Source organism: Pseudophryne corroboree, chromosome 8, assembly GCF_028390025.1.
Source record: "Pseudophryne corroboree isolate aPseCor3 chromosome 8, aPseCor3.hap2, whole genome shotgun sequence".
Taxonomy (NCBI): domain Eukaryota; kingdom Metazoa; phylum Chordata; class Amphibia; order Anura; family Myobatrachidae; genus Pseudophryne; species Pseudophryne corroboree.
Genome location: NC_086451.1, coordinates 2343940 through 2362039, shown reverse-complemented (window position 1 = coordinate 2362039; position 18100 = coordinate 2343940). Strand labels below are relative to the sequence as shown.

The 18100-nt window shown below is 44.7% G+C and overlaps 1 protein-coding gene across 1 annotated transcript in view; it reads right to left on the bottom strand.

Moving 5' to 3' along the window:
* Positions 1-18100, bottom strand: part of LOC134948063 (ficolin-1-B-like) — a 153865-nt gene that overhangs the window by 17089 nt on the left and 118676 nt on the right. Inside the window, exons 7-9 of the mRNA XM_063935820.1 lie at positions 17983-18100; positions 3252-3381; positions 2580-2714 (exon numbers count right to left, since the gene is read on the bottom strand). The exon at positions 17983-18100 is cut by the window's right edge and continues 10 nt beyond it. Of these exons, the coding sequence (XP_063791890.1) occupies positions 2580-2714; positions 3252-3381; positions 17983-18100 (383 nt within the window). The remainder of the gene's footprint in view (positions 1-2579; positions 2715-3251; positions 3382-17982) is intronic.

Below are 18100 nucleotides of genomic sequence, written 5' to 3'. Positions count from 1 at the left end.
TCTGGCAGATAGTCATAGCACTCAGTTACTGGAACTGGTCTGATTATAGGATGGTCTGGCAGATAGTCATAGAACTCAGTTACTGGAACTGGTCTGATTATAGGCTGGTCTGGCTGATAGTCATAGAACTCAGTTACTGGAACTGGTCTGATTATAGGCTGGTCTGGCAGATAGTCACAGAACTCAGTTACTGGAACTGGTCTGATTATAGGATGGTCTGGCAGATTGTCATAGAACTCAGTTACTGGAACTGGTCTGATTATAGGATGGTCTGGCAGATAGCTATAGCACTCAATTACTGGAACTGGTCTGATTATAGGATGGTCTGGCATATAGTCATAGAACTCAGTTACTGGAACTGGTCTGATTATAGGATGGTCTGGCAGATAGTCATAGAACTCAGTTACTGGAACTGGTCTGATTATAGGCTTGTCTGGCAGCTAGTCATAGCACTCAATTACTGGAACTGGTCTGATTATAGGCTGGTCTGGCAGATAGTCATAGCACTCAGGTACTGGAACTGGTCTGATTATAGGCTGGTCTGGCAGATAGTCATAGCACTCAGTTACTGGAACTGGTCTGATTATAGGCTGGTCTGGCAGATAGTCACAGAACTCAGTTACTGGAACTGGTCTGATTATAGGATGGTCTGGCAGATAGTCATAGAACTCAGTTACTAGAACTGGTCTGATTATAGGATGGTCTGGCAGATAGTCATAGAACTCAGTTACTGGAACTGGTCTGATTATAGGCTGGTCTGGCAGATAGTCATAGAACTCAGTTACTGGAACTGGTCTGATTATAGGCTGGTCTGGCAGATAGTCATAGAACTCAGTTACTGGAACTGGTCTGACTATAGGATGGTCTGGCAGATAGTCATAGAACTCAGTTACTGGAACTGGTCTGATTATAGGATGGTCTGGCAGATAGTCATAGAACTCAGTTACTGGAACTGGTCTGATTACAGGCTGGTCTGGCAGATAGTCATAGAACTCAGTTACTGGAACTGGTCTGATTATAGGCTGGTCTGGCAGATAGTCATAGAACTCAGTTACTGGAACTGATCTGATTATAGGCTGGTCTGGCAGTTAGTCATAGAACTCAGTTATTGGAACTGGTCTGATTATAGGCTGGTCTGGCAGATAGTCACAGAACTCAGTTACAGGAACTGGTCTGATTATAGGATGGTCTGGCAGATAGTCATAGAACTCAGTTACTGGAACTGGTCTGATTATAGGATGGTCTGGCAGATAGCTATAGCCCTCAATTACTGGAACTGGTCTGATTATAGGCTGGTCTGGCAGATAGTCATAGAACTCAGTTACTGGAACTGGTCTGATTATAGGCTGGTCTCGCAGATAGACATAGCACTCAGTTACTGGAACTGGTCTGATTATAGGCTGGTCTGGCAGATAGTCATAGCACTCAGTTACTGGAACTGGTCTGATTATAGGATGGTCTGGCAGAAAGTCATAGAACTCAGTTACTGGAACTGGTCTGATTATAGGCTGGTCTGGCAGATAGTCATAGAACTCAGTTACTGGAACTGGTCTGATTATAGGATGGTCTGGCAGATAGTCATAGAACTCAGTTACTGGAACTGGTCTGATTATAGGCTGGTCTGGCAGATAGTCATAGAACTCAGTTACTGGAACTGGTCTGATTATAGGATGGTCTGGCAGATAGTCATAGAACTCAGTTACTGGAACTGGTCTGATTATAGGCTGGTCTGGCAGATAGTCATAGAACTCAGTTACTGGAACTGGTCTGATTATAGGATGGTCTGGCAGATAGTCATAGAACTCAGTTACTGGAACTGGTCTGATTATAGGATGGTCTGGCAGATAGTCATAGAACTCAGTTACTGGAACTGGTCTGCTTATAGGATGGTCTGGCAGATAGTCATAGAACTCAGTTACTGGAACTGGTCTGATTATAGGATGGTCTGGCAGATAGTCATAGAACTCAGTTACTGGAACTGGTCTGATTATAGGCTGGTCTGGCAGATAGTCATAGAACTCAGTTACTGGAACTGGTCTGATTATAGGCTGGTCTGGCAGATAGCCATAGAACTCAGTTACTGGAACTGGTCTGATTATAGGCTGGTCTGGCAGATAGTCATAGAACTCAGTTACTGGAACTGGTTTGTCTTTTAACTACCTAGCTGACGGTGATAGATAGGTATAGATATACTATTTATATTGACAATTGATATTTAATAAATGAAGTTATATTTTGCTTTTTTTTGATAAATACAAGTTCTTTCTCTAACACATTGGGGAAACTTCCCGGATTATCTATTTCTACCGCTAACATCATCCCTCTCTGATGAACTGTGGTGCTTCTAAGTTATGACTTTCAGCTGGTTTTGTCTTTAAGAGTTTGTGTGCCACCACTGCAACAAGAGGGCACAATTGCCAGAGCTGCACGCAAGCCGCTGAGTTCCTATGTGCCCCCGTTATCTGCTTGATAATATAAATGCAGTGTTCTACAACGGTAACTTCAGTTTCAGGTGTAAAAGATAAAATTTACTTACAAATACTAAAAGCAACATGATGAAAAGTATGAATCCAGGTTACCTGCAGTTCCCCCGACGTATGAGCCGTAGCGTAAGACGTATTGATCAGACTCTGCCTCAACTCGGAAATTACTGTACATGGCATATGTTCGATTGCCTTCAAAGTCTTCCAAATCGAATCGGAGTTGGTATGACCCTGCAAGAATTATGGAAGATTTAGGACCAATGGTCAGTGTAACCTTTTCCTAATTGTCCCAGCAATGCCTGAAAGAAGCATTAGACAACACCAGGGGGACAGTCAACAACATTCATCAGCTAAGAAAGCAAAGCTACCCTGGTTAGCCCAAGTTAACGTTGGATGCAGAAACAGCTTTCCTGGCCAATCATATTCCAGGCACTGTGGGAAAGGAATCTTACAGGAGACTGCCTCCCTTTATTGTAACCCAATGTCCACAGCAAAGACTCACGTCTACCCCATTCCACTTAGGCAGTGGATTGAGATAAGGTTGCCCCATTGATATCTGTATAGATCCTTAGCAGCTAAAAGAGATTCAATCCAGATGCTGAGGTGTCCATGTGAGATACAAACACTATAAACATACGATGTTTCACTCATCTTGGCAAAGCCTTAGAAACAATTCCAGGGGCTATGTTATGGTGCATTTACAAGGCATAAAATGAAAGCAGTTTGCTCTTTACGTCCATTAGAGGATGGAGACTACTTATGACTTACCCGAGGATGTGAGGCGATAGACATTCTCATTTCCAAGCCAAAATTCACCCAGCTGGCTGCCAAACCCATTCTGGTATGTAGACCAGTCACGGTCAAAATTCTCTGAGCCGTCCATGCGCCTCTGGAACACCTGGGATCAGAGAGCAATTGCCTTAGCCTGGGTATTTCATCTCATTGAGCTGCTTGCTAGTCTTGCTCATGTCAGTTATCTGTATAAGGGGTTGGCAGGACTGTGATTGGTACATAGAATTTGTAGTTATTTTTAACTAGTTAAAGGATTCCGATCAAACCATGTTGTCTCTAGTTATTTATATTATCCTGCAAAAGAAGCACAATTACTAAGGGATGTAGTTATGTGACCAGACATAAGGTACAGTCACATCATTTCTCGCGAATGGATAGATACTGCTATGAGTTGCATCTTGTAACCAAAAAACATTTAAAGGAGAACCCCATACATACATGAGAGGTTAAACATGCTTTAAGACTCACCTGGGAGATGCGGAGGAGAAGAGATGGGTGTGCTGTGGTTACTACATCTATGTCATCACATGAGTGTGATGAGGCACGTAATGACATCAATGGTCGGGGCTTGAAGATGCTCTTTGAGTCATTATGGACCATCCCCATTCTCTTTACAGAGAGGTAAGCTCCCTTGTGCTATCTCATAAATCCTTGAAGTTTCAGCCTAATTCAGGAGTCTCCCGGACAGTCCAGCACATTTCTCTTCATCATATTGCTTAATGTACAGATGAAAGGTCAAGGGCTTCAAGCAGGCATGAGCAGATCCAAACAACATCTTTTCTGGTGCAGGTTCCCCCAATTGAATAGTCAATACCACTTCTACAAAATCAGCATACATTGAACTGGAGGATCCGGATCCCTGATTTGGCACTGCTAACCTGGAGGTGTGCAATCTAACAGGCTCCCATGTTTTTACTCACAACGGGATGGACTTTGCTGCTGGGAGACCGCAGGTCATAGCCTATCAGGTTAGCACAGGGTGAGGCTAGTGAGAGAAGAAGTACTAAAAAAAGTCCCTCTGGCTGAATGGACTAGTAAAGTGTGAGGCACTATACAGGAAGACCAGCAAATGGAGCCAATACAAGAGGCACCACACAGAAGAACTAGAGCTGTAGACACTGGAATACCGGTGACAAGCTGGAGATATTGGAAAACCTGGGACAAGCTGGAGATACTGGAACCTCTGGGACAAGCTGGAGATACTGGAACATCTGGGACAAGCTGGAGATACTAGAACACTGGTGACAAGGTAGAGACATTTGTTCACCTGAGACAAGCTGGAGATTCTAGAACATCTGGGACAAGCTGGAGATAGTGGAACATCTGGGATAGGTGGCAGATACTGGAACATCTGGGACATGCTGGAGATACTGGAAAATCTGGGACAAGCTGAAGATACTAGAACACCTGGGACAAGCTGGAGATACTTGAACACTGGTGACAAGATAGACATTTGAACACCTGTGACAAGCTGGAGATTCTAGAACATCTGGGACAAGCTTGAGATACTGAGACAACAGGGACAAGCTGGGGATACTGGAATATCTGGGACAAGCTGGAGATGCTGGAATGTCTGGGACAAGTTGGAGATACTGGAACATCTGTGACAAGCTTGAAATACTGGAGCAACAAGAACAAGTTGGAGATACTGGAACATCTGGAATAAACTGGGGATACTGGACCATCTGGAACAAGCTGGGGATACTGGACCATCTGGAACAAGCTGGGGATACTGGAACAACAGGTAGAAGCTGGAGATACTGGAACAACAGGTGCGAGCTGGAGATACTGGAACACCTGGAGATACTGGAACAGGGACAAGATGGGGATACTGAAACACCTGGAATAAGCTGAAGATACTGGAACACCTGGGACAAGCTGTGAATACTGGAAAATCTGGGACGATCAGGAGATACTGTTACAACAGGCATAAGTTGGAGATATCAGAACATTTGGAACAAGCTGGGGATACTGGAACATCTGGGCCAAGCTGGAGATACTGGAACAACAGGTACAAGCTGGAGATACTGGAACACCTGGGACAAGCTGGAGATACTGAAACAGGTACAAGCTGGATATACTGGAACACCTGGGACAAGCTGGAGATACTGGAACATCTGCAATACACAGGGACAAGCTGATGGTACTGGAACACCTGGGACAAGCTGATGGTACTGGAACATCTGGGACAAGCTGGAGATACTGGAACATCTGGAACAAGCTGGAGATACTGGAACATCTGGAACAAGATGGAGATACTGGAACATCTGGGACAAGTTGGAAATACTGGAACACCTGGTAGATGCTGGATATACTTGAACAGGTACAAGCTGGAGATACTGGAACATCTGAGACAAGTTGAAGATACTGGAATACCTGGGACAAGCTGGGGATACTGGAACATCTGGGACAAGCTGCAGATACTGAAACAGGTACAAGCTGGAGATACTGAAATAACAGGGACAAGCTGGAGATACTGAAACAACAGGGACAAGCTGGAGATACTGAAACAACAGGTACAAGCTGGAGATACTGAAACGGGTACAAGCTGGAGATACTGAAACAACAGGTACAAGCTGGATATACTGAAACAACAGGGACAAGCTGGAGATACTGAAACAACCGGGACAAGCTGGTGATACTGGAACAACAGGGACAAGCTGGAGATACTGAAACAACAGGGACAAGCTGGAGATACTGAAACAACAGGGACAAGCTGGAGATACTGAAACAACAGGGACAAGCTGGAGATACTGAAACAACAGGGACAAGCTGAAGATACTGAAACAGGTACAAGCTGGAGATACTGAAACAGGGACAAGCTGGAGATACTGGAACAACAGGGACAAGCTGGAGATACTCAAACAACAGGGACAAGCTGGAGATACTGAAACAACAGGGACAAGCATGAGATACTGAAACAGGGACAAGCTGGAGATACTGAAACAACAGGGACAAGCTGGAGATACTGAAACAACAGGGACAAGCTGGAGATATTGAAACAACAGGGACAAGCTGGAGATACTGAAACAACAGGGACAAGCTGGAGATACTGAAACAACAGGGACAAGCTGGAGATATTGAAACAACAGGGACAAGCTGGAGATACTGAAACAACAGTGACAAGCTGAAGATACTGAAACAACAGGGACAAGCTGGAGATACTGAAACAACAGGGACAAGCTGAAGATACTGAAACAGGTACAAGCTGGAGATACTGAAACAACAGGGACAAGCTGGAGATACTGAAACAACAGGGACAAGCTGGAGATACTGAAACAACAGGGACAAGCTGGAGATACTGAAACAACAGGGACAAGCTGGAGATACTGAAACAACAGGGACAAGCTGAAGATACTGAAACAACAGGGACAAGCTGGAGATACTGAAATAACAGGGACAAGCTGAAGATACTGAAACAGGTACAAGCTGGAGATACTGAAACAATAGGGACAAGCTGGAGATACTGAAACAACAGGGACAAGCTGAAGATACTGAAACATCTGAGACAAGCTGAAGATACTGAAACAGGTACAAGCTGAAGATACTGAAACAGGTACAAGCTGGAGATACTGAAACAGGGACAAGCTGGAGATACTGGAACAACAGGGACAAGCTGGAGATACTGAAACAACAGGGACAAGCTGGAGATACTGAAACAACAGGGACAAGCTGAAGATACTGAAACAACAGTGACAAGCTGGAGATACTGAAACAACAGGGACAAGCTGAAGATACTGAAACAACAGGGACAAGCTGGAGATATTGAAACAACAGGGACAAGCTGGAGATACTGAAACAACAGTGACAAGCTGAAGATACTGAAACAACAGGGACAAGCTGGAGATACTGAAACAACAGGGACAAGCTGAAGATACTGAAACAGGTACAAGCTGGAGATACTGAAACAACAGGGACAAGCTGGAGATACTGAAACAACAGGGACAAGCTGGAGATACTGAAACAACAGGGACAAGCTGGAGATACTGAAACAACAGGGACAAGCTGGAGATACTGAAACAACAGGGACAAGCTGAAGATACTGAAACAACAGGGACAAGCTGGAGATACTGAAATAACAGGGACAAGCTGAAGATACTGAAACAGGTACAAGCTGGAGATACTGAAACAATAGGGACAAGCTGGAGATACTGAAACAACAGGGACAAGCTGAAGATACTGAAACATCTGAGACAAGCTGAAGATACTGAAACAGGTACAAGCTGAAGATACTGAAACAGGTACAAGCTGGAGATACTGAAACAGGGACAAGCTGGAGATACTGGAACAACAGGGACAAGCTGGAGATACTGAAACAACAGGGACAAGCTGGAGATACTGAAACAACAGGGACAAGCTGAAGATACTGAAACAACAGTGACAAGCTGGAGATACTGAAACAACAGGGACAAGCTGAAGATACTGAAACAGGTACAAGCTGGAGATACAGAAACAACAGGGACAAGCTGGAGATACTGAAACAACAGGGACAAGCTGGAGATACTGAAACAACAGTGACAAGCTGGAGATACTGAAACAACAGGGACAAGCTGAAGATACTGAAACAGGTACAAGCTGGAGATACAGAAACAACAGGGACAAGCTGGAGATACTGAAACAACAGGGACAAGCTGGAGATACTGAAACAACAGGGACAAGCTGGAGATACTGAAACAACAGGGGCAAGCTGAAGATACTGAAACAACAGGGACAAGCTGGAGATACTGAAACAACAGGGACAAGCTGAAGATACTGAAACAGGTACAAGCTGGAGATACTGAAACAGGTACAAGCTGGAGATACTGAAACAGGTACAAGCTGAAGATACTGAAACAGGGACAAGCATGAGATACTGAAACAGGGACAAGCTGGAGATACTGAAACAACAGGGACAAGCTGGAGATACTGAAACAACAGGGACAAGCTGGAGATATTGAAACAACAGGGACAAGCTGGAGATACTGAAACAACAGGGACAAGCTGGAGATACTGAAACAACAGGGACAAGCTGGAGATATTGAAACAACAGGGACAAGCTGGAGATACTGAAACAACAGTGACAAGCTGAAGATACTGAAACAACAGGGACAAGCTGGAGATACTGAAACAACAGGGACAAGCTGAAGATACTGAAACAGGTACAAGCTGGAGATACTGAAACAACAGGGACAAGCTGGAGATACTGAAACAACAGGGACAAGCTGGAGATACTGAAACAACAGGGACAAGCTGGAGATACTGAAACAACAGGGACAAGCTGGAGATACTGAAACAACAGGGACAAGCTGAAGATACTGAAACAACAGGGACAAGCTGGAGATACTGAAATAACAGGGACAAGCTGAAGATACTGAAACAGGTACAAGCTGGAGATACTGAAACAACAGGGACAAGCTGGAGATACTGAAACAACAGGGACAAGCTGAAGATACTGAAACATCTGAGACAAGCTGAAGATACTGAAACAGGTACAAGCTGAAGATACTGAAACAGGTACAAGCTGGAGATACTGAAACAGGGACAAGCTGGAGATACTGGAACAACAGGGACAAGCTGGAGATACTGAAACAACAGGGACAAGCTGGAGATACTGAAACAACAGGGACAAGCTGAAGATACTGAAACAACAGTGACAAGCTGGAGATACTGAAACAACAGGGACAAGCTGAAGATACTGAAACAGGTACAAGCTGGAGATACAGAAACGACAGGGACAAGCTGGAGATACTGAAACAACAGGGACAAGCTGGAGATACTGAAACAACAGTGACAAGCTGGAGATACTGAAACAACAGGGACAAGCTGAAGATACTGAAACAGGTACAAGCTGGAGATACAGAAACAACAGGGACAAGCTGGAGATACTGAAACAACAGGGACAAGCTGGAGATACTGAAACAACAGGGACAAGCTGGAGATACTGAAACAACAGGGGCAAGCTGAAGATACTGAAACAACAGGGACAAGCTGGAGATACTGAAACAACAGGGACAAGCTGAAGATACTGAAACAGGTACAAGCTGGAGATACTGAAACAGGTACAAGCTGGAGATACTGAAACAGGTACAAGCTGAAGATACTGAAACAGGTACAAGCTGGAGATACTGAAACAGGGACAAGCTGGAGATACTGGAACAACAGCGACAAGCTGGAGATACTGAAACAACAGGGACAAGCTGGAGATACTGAAACAACAGGGACAAGCTGGAGATACTGAAACAACAGGGACAAGCTGAATATACTGAAACAGGTACAAGCTGGAGATACTGAAACGGGTACAAGCTGGAGATACTGGAACAACAGGGACAAGCTGGAGATACTGAAACAACAGGGACAAGCTGGAGATACTGAAACAACAGGGACAAGCTGGAGATACTGAAACAACAGGGACAAGCTGGAGATACTGAAACAACAGGGACAAGCTGGAGATACTGAAACAACAGGGACAAGCTGGAGATACTGAAACAACAGTGACAAGCTGGAGATACTGAAACAACAGGGACAAGCTGAAGATACTGAAACAGGTACAAGCTGGAGATACTGAAACAACAGGGACAAGCTGGAGATACTGAAACAACAGAGACAAGCTGGAGATACTGAAACAACAGGGACAAGCTGGAGATACTGAAACAACAGGGACAAGCTGAAGATACTGAAACAACAGGGACAAGCTGGAGATACTGAAACAACAGGGACAAGCTGAAGATACTGAAACAGGTACAAGCTGGAGATACTGAAACAACAGGGACAAGCTGGAGATACTGAAACAACAGGGACAAGCTGAAGATACTGAAACATCTGAGACAAGCTGAAGATACTGAAACAGGTACAAGCTGAAGATACTGAAACAGGTACAAGCTGGAGATACTGAAACAGGGACAAGCTGGAGATACTGGAACAACAGGGACAAGCTGGAGATACTGAAACAACAGGGACAAGCTGGAGATACTGAAACAATAGGGACAAGCTGGAGATACTGAAACAGGGACAAGCTGGAGATACTGAAACAACAGGGACAAGCTGGAGATACTGAAACAACAGGGACAAGCTGGAGATACTGAAACAGGTACAAGCTGGAGATACTGAAACAACAGGGACAAGCTGGAGATACTGAAACAACAGGGACAAGCTGGAGATACTGAAACAACAGGGACAAGCTGGAGATACTGAAACAACAGGGACAAGCTGAAAATACTGAAACAACAGGGACAAGCTGGAGATACTGAAACAACAGGGACAAGCTGAAGATACTGAAACAGGTACAAGCTGAAGATACTGAAACAGGTACAAGCTGGAGATACTGAAACAGGGACAAGCTGGAGATACTGGAACAACAGCGACAAGCTGGAGATACTGAAACAACAGGGACAAGCTGGAGATACTGAAACAACAGGGACAAGCTGGAGATACTGAAACAGGTACAAGCTGGAGATACTGAAACAGGTACAAGCTGAAGATACTGAAACAGGGACAAGCTGGAGATACTGGAACAACAGCGACAAGCTGGAGATACTGAAACAACAGGGACAAGCTGGAGATACTGAAACAACAGGGACAAGCTGGAGATACTGAAACAACAGGGACAAGCTGGAGATACTGAAACAACAGGGACAAGCTGGAGATACTGAAACAACAGGGACAAGCTGAAGATACTGAAACAGGTACAAGCTGGAGATACTGAAACAGGGACAAGCTGGAGATACTGGAACATCTGAGACAAGCTGAAGATACTGGAACATCTGAGACAAGCTGGAGATGCTGTAACATCTGGGACAAGCTGGAGATACTGGAACAACCGGGACAAGCTGGAGATACTGAAACAACAGGGACAAGCTGGAGATAGTGAAACAACAGTGACAAGCTGGAGATACTGAAACAACAGGGACAAGCTGAAGATACTGAAACAGGTACAAGCTGGAGATACTGAAACAACAGGGACAAGCTGGAGATACTGAAACAACAGAGACAAGCTGGAGATACTGAAACAACAGGGACAAGCTGGAGATACTGAAACAACAGGGACAAGCTGAAGATACTGAAACAACAGGGACAAGCTGGAGATACTGAAACAACAGGGACAAGCTGAAGATACTGAAACAGGTACAAGCTGGAGATACTGAAACGGGTACAAGCTGGAGATACTGGAACAACAGGGACAAGCTGGAGATACTGAAACAACAGGGACAAGCTGGAGATACTGAAACAACAGGGACAAGCTGGAGATACTGAAACAACAGGGACAAGCTGGAGATACTGAAACAACAGGGACAAGCTGGAGATACTGAAACAACAGGGACAAGCTGGAGATACTGAAACAACAGTGACAAGCTGGAGATACTGAAACAACAGGGACAAGCTGAAGATACTGAAACAGGTACAAGCTGGAGATACTGAAACAACAGGGACAAGCTGGAGATACTGAAACAACAGAGACAAGCTGGAGATACTGAAACAACAGGGACAAGCTGGAGATACTGAAACAACAGGGACAAGCTGAAGATACTGAAACAACAGGGACAAGCTGGAGATACTGAAACAACAGGGACAAGCTGAAGATACTGAAACAGGTACAAGCTGGAGATACTGAAACAACAGGGACAAGCTGGAGATACTGAAACAACAGGGACAAGCTGAAGATACTGAAACATCTGAGACAAGCTGAAGATACTGAAACAGGTACAAGCTGAAGATACTGAAACAGGTACAAGCTGGAGATACTGAAACAGGGACAAGCTGGAGATACTAGAACAACAGGGACAAGCTGGAGATACTGAAACAACAGGGACAAGCTGGAGATACTGAAACAATAGGGACAAGCTGGAGATACTGAAACAGGGACAAGATGGAGATACTGAAACAACAGGGACAAGCTGGAGATACTGAAACAACAGGGACAAGCTGAAGATACTGAAACAGGTACAAGCTGGAGATACTGAAACAACAGGGACAAGCTGGAGATACTGAAACAACAGGGACAAGCTGGAGATACTGAAACAACAGGGACAAGCTGGAGATACTGAAACAACAGGGACAAGCTGAAAATACTGAAACAACAGGGACAAGCTGGAGATACTGAAACAACAGGGACAAGCTGAAGATACTGAAACAGGTACAAGCTGGAGATACTGAAACAGGTACAAGCTGGAGATACTGAAACAGGTACAAGCTGGAGATACTGAAACAGGTACAAGCTGGAGATACTGAAACAACAGGGACAAGCTGGAGATACTGAAACAACAGGGACAAGCTGAAGATACTGAAACAACAGGGACAAGCTGGAGATACTGAAACAACAGGGACAAGCTGAAGATACTGAAACAGGTACAAGCTGGAGATACTGAAACGGGTACAAGCTGGAGATACTGGAACAACAGGGACAAGCTGGAGATACTGAAACAACAGGGACAACCTGGAGATACTGAAACAACAGGGACAAGCTGGAGATACTGAAACAACAGGGACAAGCTGGAGATACTGAAACAACAGGGACAAGCTGGAGATACTGAAACAACAGGGACAAGCTGGAGATACTGAAACAACAGTGACAAGCTGGAGATACTGAAACAACAGGGACAAGCTGAAGATACTGAAACAGGTACAAGCTGGAGATACTGAAACAACAGGGACAAGCTGGAGATACTGAAACAACAGAGACAAGCTGGAGATACTGAAACAACAGGGACAAGCTGGAGATACTGAAACAACAGGGACAAGCTGAAGATACTGAAACAACAGGGACAAGCTGGAGATACTGAAACAACAGGGACAAGCTGAAGATACTGAAACAGGTACAAGCTGGAGATACTGAAACAACAGGGACAAGCTGGAGATACTGAAACAACAGGGACAAGCTGAAGATACTGAAACATCTGAGACAAGCTGAAGATACTGAAACAGGTACAAGCTGAAGATACTGAAACAGGTACAAGCTGGAGATACTGAAACAGGGACAAGCTGGAGATACTGGAACAACAGGGACAAGCTGGAGATACTGAAACAACAGGGACAAGCTGGAGATACTGAAACAATAGGGACAAGCTGGAGATACTGAAACAGGGACAAGCTGGAGATACTGAAACAACAGGGACAAGCTGGAGATACTGAAACAACAGGGACAAGCTGGAGATACTGAAACAGGTACAAGCTGGAGATACTGAAACAACAGGGACAAGCTGGAGATACTGAAACAACAGGGACAAGCTGGAGATACTGAAACAACAGGGACAAGCTGGAGATACTGAAACAACAGGGACAAGCTGAAAATACTGAAACAACAGGGACAAGCTGGAGATACTGAAACAACAGGGACAAGCTGAAGATACTGAAACAGGTACAAGCTGGAGATACTGAAACAGGTACAAGCTGGAGATACTGAAACAGGTACAAGCTGGAGATACTGAAACAGGTACAAGCTGGAGATACTGAAACAACAGGGACAAGCTGGAGATACTGAAACAACAGGGACAAGCTGAAGATACTGAAACAACAGGGACAAGCTGGAGATACTGAAACAACAGGGACAAGCTGAAGATACTGAAACAGGTACAAGCTGGAGATACTGAAACGGGTACAAGCTGGAGATACTGGAACAACAGGGACAAGCTGGAGATACTGAAACAACAGGGACAAGCTGGAGATACTGAAACAACAGGGACAAGCTGGAGATACTGAAACAACAGGGACAAGCTGGAGATACTGAAACAACAGGGACAAGCTGGAGATACTGAAACAACAGGGACAAGCTGGAGATACTGAAACAACAGTGACAAGCTGGAGATACTGAAACAACAGGGACAAGCTGAAGATACTGAAACAGGTACAAGCTGGAGATACTGAAACAACAGGGACAAGCTGGAGATACTGAAACAACAGGGACAAGCTGGAGATACTGAAACAACAGGGACAAGCTGAAGATACTGAAACAACAGGGACAAGCTGGAGATACTGAAACAACAGGGACAAGCTGAAGATACTGAAACAGGTACAAGCTGGAGATACTGAAACGGGTACAAGCTGGAGATACTGGAACAACAGGGACAAGCTGGAGATACTGAAACAACAGGGACAACCTGGAGATACTGAAACAACAGGGACAAGCTGGAGATACTGAAACAACAGGGACAAGCTGGAGATACTGAAACAACAGGGACAAGCTGGAGATACTGAAACAACAGGGACAAGCTGGAGATACTGAAACAACAGTGACAAGCTGGAGATACTGAAACAACAGGGACAAGCTGAAGATACTGAAACAGGTACAAGCTGGAGATACTGAAACAACAGGGACAAGCTGGAGATACTGAAACAACAGAGACAAGCTGGAGATACTGAAACAACAGGGACAAGCTGGAGATACTGAAACAACAGGGACAAGCTGAAGATACTGAAACAACAGGGACAAGCTGGAGATACTGAAACAACAGGGACAAGCTGAAGATACTGAAACAGGTACAAGCTGGAGATACTGAAACAACAGGGACAAGCTGGAGATACTGAAACAACAGGGACAAGCTGAAGATACTGAAACATCTGAGACAAGCTGAAGATTCTGAAACAGGTACAAGCTGAAGATACTGAAACAGGTACAAGCTGGAGATACTGAAACAGGGACAAGCTGGAGATACTGGAACAACAGGGACAAGCTGGAGATACTGAAACAACAGGGACAAGCTGGAGATACTGAAACAATAGGGACAAGCTGGAGATACTGAAACAGGGACAAGCTGGAGATACTGAAACAACAGGGACAAGCTGGAGATACTGAAACAACAGGGACAAGCTGGAGATACTGAAACAGGTACAAGCTGGAGATACTGAAACAACAGGGACAAGCTGGAGATACTGAAACAACAGGGACAAGCTGGAGATACTGAAACAACAGGGACAAGCTGGAGATACTGAAACAACAGGGACAAGCTGAAAATACTGAAACAACAGGGACAAGCTGGAGATACTGAAACAACAGGGACAAGCTGAAGATACTGAAACAGGTACAAGCTGGAGATACTGAAACAGGTACAAGCTGGAGATACTGAAACAGGTACAAGCTGGAGATACTGAAACAGGTACAAGCTGGAGATACTGAAACAACAGGGACAAGCTGGAGATACTGAAACAACAGGGACAAGCTGAAGATACTGAAACAACAGGGACAAGCTGGAGATACTGAAACAACAGGGACAAGCTGAAGATACTGAAACAGGTACAAGCTGGAGATACTGAAACGGGTACAAGCTGGAGATACTGGAACAACAGGGACAAGCTGGAGATACTGAAACAACAGGGACAAGCTGGAGATACTGAAACAACAGGGACAAGCTGGAGATACTGAAACAACAGGGACAAGCTGGAGATACTGAAACAACAGGGACAAGCTGGAGATACTGAAACAACAGGGACAAGCTGGAGATACTGAAACAACAGTGACAAGCTGGAGATACTGAAACAACAGGGACAAGCTGAAGATACTGAAACAGGTACAAGCTGGAGATACTGAAACAACAGGGACAAGCTGGAGATACTGAAACAACAGAGACAAGCTGGAGATACTGAAACAACAGGGACAAGCTGGAGATACTGAAACAACAGGGACAAGCTGAAGATACTGAAACAACAGGGACAAGCTGGAGATACTGAAACAACAGGGACAAGCTGAAGATACTGAAACAGGTACAAGCTGGAGATACTGAAACAACAGGGACAAGCTGGAGATACTGAAACAACAGGGACAAGCTGAAGATACTGAAACATCTGAGACAAGCTGAAGATACTGAAACAGGTACAAGCTGAAGATACTGAAACAGGTACAAGCTGGAGATACTGAAACAGGGACAAGCTGGAGATACTGGAACAACAGGGACAAGCTGGAGATACTGAAACAACAGGGACAAGCTGGAGATACTGAAACAATAGGGACAAGCTGGAGATACTGAAACAGGGACAAGCTGGAGATACTGAAACAACAGGGACAAGCTGGAGATACTGAAACAACAGGGACAAGCTGGAGATACTGAAACAGGTACAAGCTGGAGATACTGAAACAACAGGGACAAGCTGGAGATACTGAAACAACAGGGACAAGCTGGAGATACTGAAACAACAGGGACAAGCTGGAGATACTGAAACAACAGGGACAAGCTGAAAATACTGAAACAACAGGGACAAGCTGGAGATACTGAAACAACAGGGACAAGCTGAAGATACTGAAACAGGTACAAGCTGGAGATACTGAAACAGGTACAAGCTGGAGATACTGAAACAGGTACAAGCTGAAGATACTGAAACAGGTACAAGCTGGAGATACTGAAACAGGGACAAGCTGGAGATACTGGAACAACAGCGACAAGCTGGAGATACTGAAACAACAGGGACAAGCTGGAGATACTGAAACAACAGGGACAAGCTGGAGATACTGAAACAACAGGGACAAGCTGAAGATACTGAAACAGGTACAAGCTGGAGATACTGAAACAGGTACAAGCTGAAGATACTGAAACAGGGACAAGCTGGAGATACTGGAACAACAGCGACAAGCTGGAGATACTGAAACAACAGGGACAAGCTGGAGATACTGAAACAACAGGGACAAGCTGGAGATACTGAAACAACAGGGACAAGCTGGAGATACTGAAACAACAGGGACAAGCTGGAGATACTGAAACAACAGGGACAAGCTGGAGATACTGAAACAACAGGGACAAGCTGAAGATACTGAAACAGGTACAAGCTGGAGATACTGAAACAGGGACAAGCTGGAGATACTGGAACATCTGAGACAAGCTGGAGATACTGGAACATCTGAGACAAGCTGGAGATGCTGTAACATCTGGGACAAGCTGGAGATACTGGAACAACCGGGACACGATGAAGACACTGGAACATTATAAGCCATAATTCTGAATCCCCTGTCCAGTCACATGACTGGGGTTCATAAAGGAAAGAGGCCGGTGGGGCAGATCCGAGCAGATGTAAGACAGTGACCCTCATGTACCAATCCCCATATGGGATTACATTGCCTCTAAACAGGAAGAAGAGTTCTAATTAATGAAGAGGTTCCTACACCACATCACACCCCAAAGAAGCCCCAGTGCCATGCCAGACCCAGTGAGCAGCACACATGGTCTGGCATATGACAGTACTTCCCCTCTTGCAGGAGGCCACTGGACAACCAACACAAGGGAAACTGATGATGACATTTTTGACTAAAACAGGAGCATGGACAAAACCAAGCAGACTCTTTTTTTGGCCCATAACCTCCCGAATCAATCAGGTATTGTAGCTGAATCCAGAATTTTGTGTGACCTAAAATTATTCCCTGTGTTGAGTTTGGACTTCTGGAGAAACTTGGTGTGGAGTGTAGAGCCAGTTATTTTCCAGTGGCTTCAAGAGATTTGAAAAGAAGATGGCAACTGGGCAGAACACAATGATTAGTTCATATTGGTTGAATGAATATTAGAAATAATAAGTGGAAACATAGGGGTAAATTTACTAAGGTGGGAGATTTTTAGAACTGGTGATGTTGCCCATGGCAACCAATCAGATTCTACTTACCATTTATCTAGCTGCTTCTAGCAGATAATAGATATAATCTGATTGGTTGCTATGGGCAACATCACCAGTTCTAAAAATCTCCCACCTTAGTAAATTTACCCCATAGTTGCCGGGTATGTGGGAGATTTCATCTATTGGGGGAATTCTGACAACTTACAATCCAGCCTCCTCCGTCAGTATCCATGTCACATAGGACTACCAAGGGTCGCTTGCCTCCAGGGTATATAGTGTACCATCCAGTCAGGTAAAAACCACTGTCCTTCAGCTGCTTACAG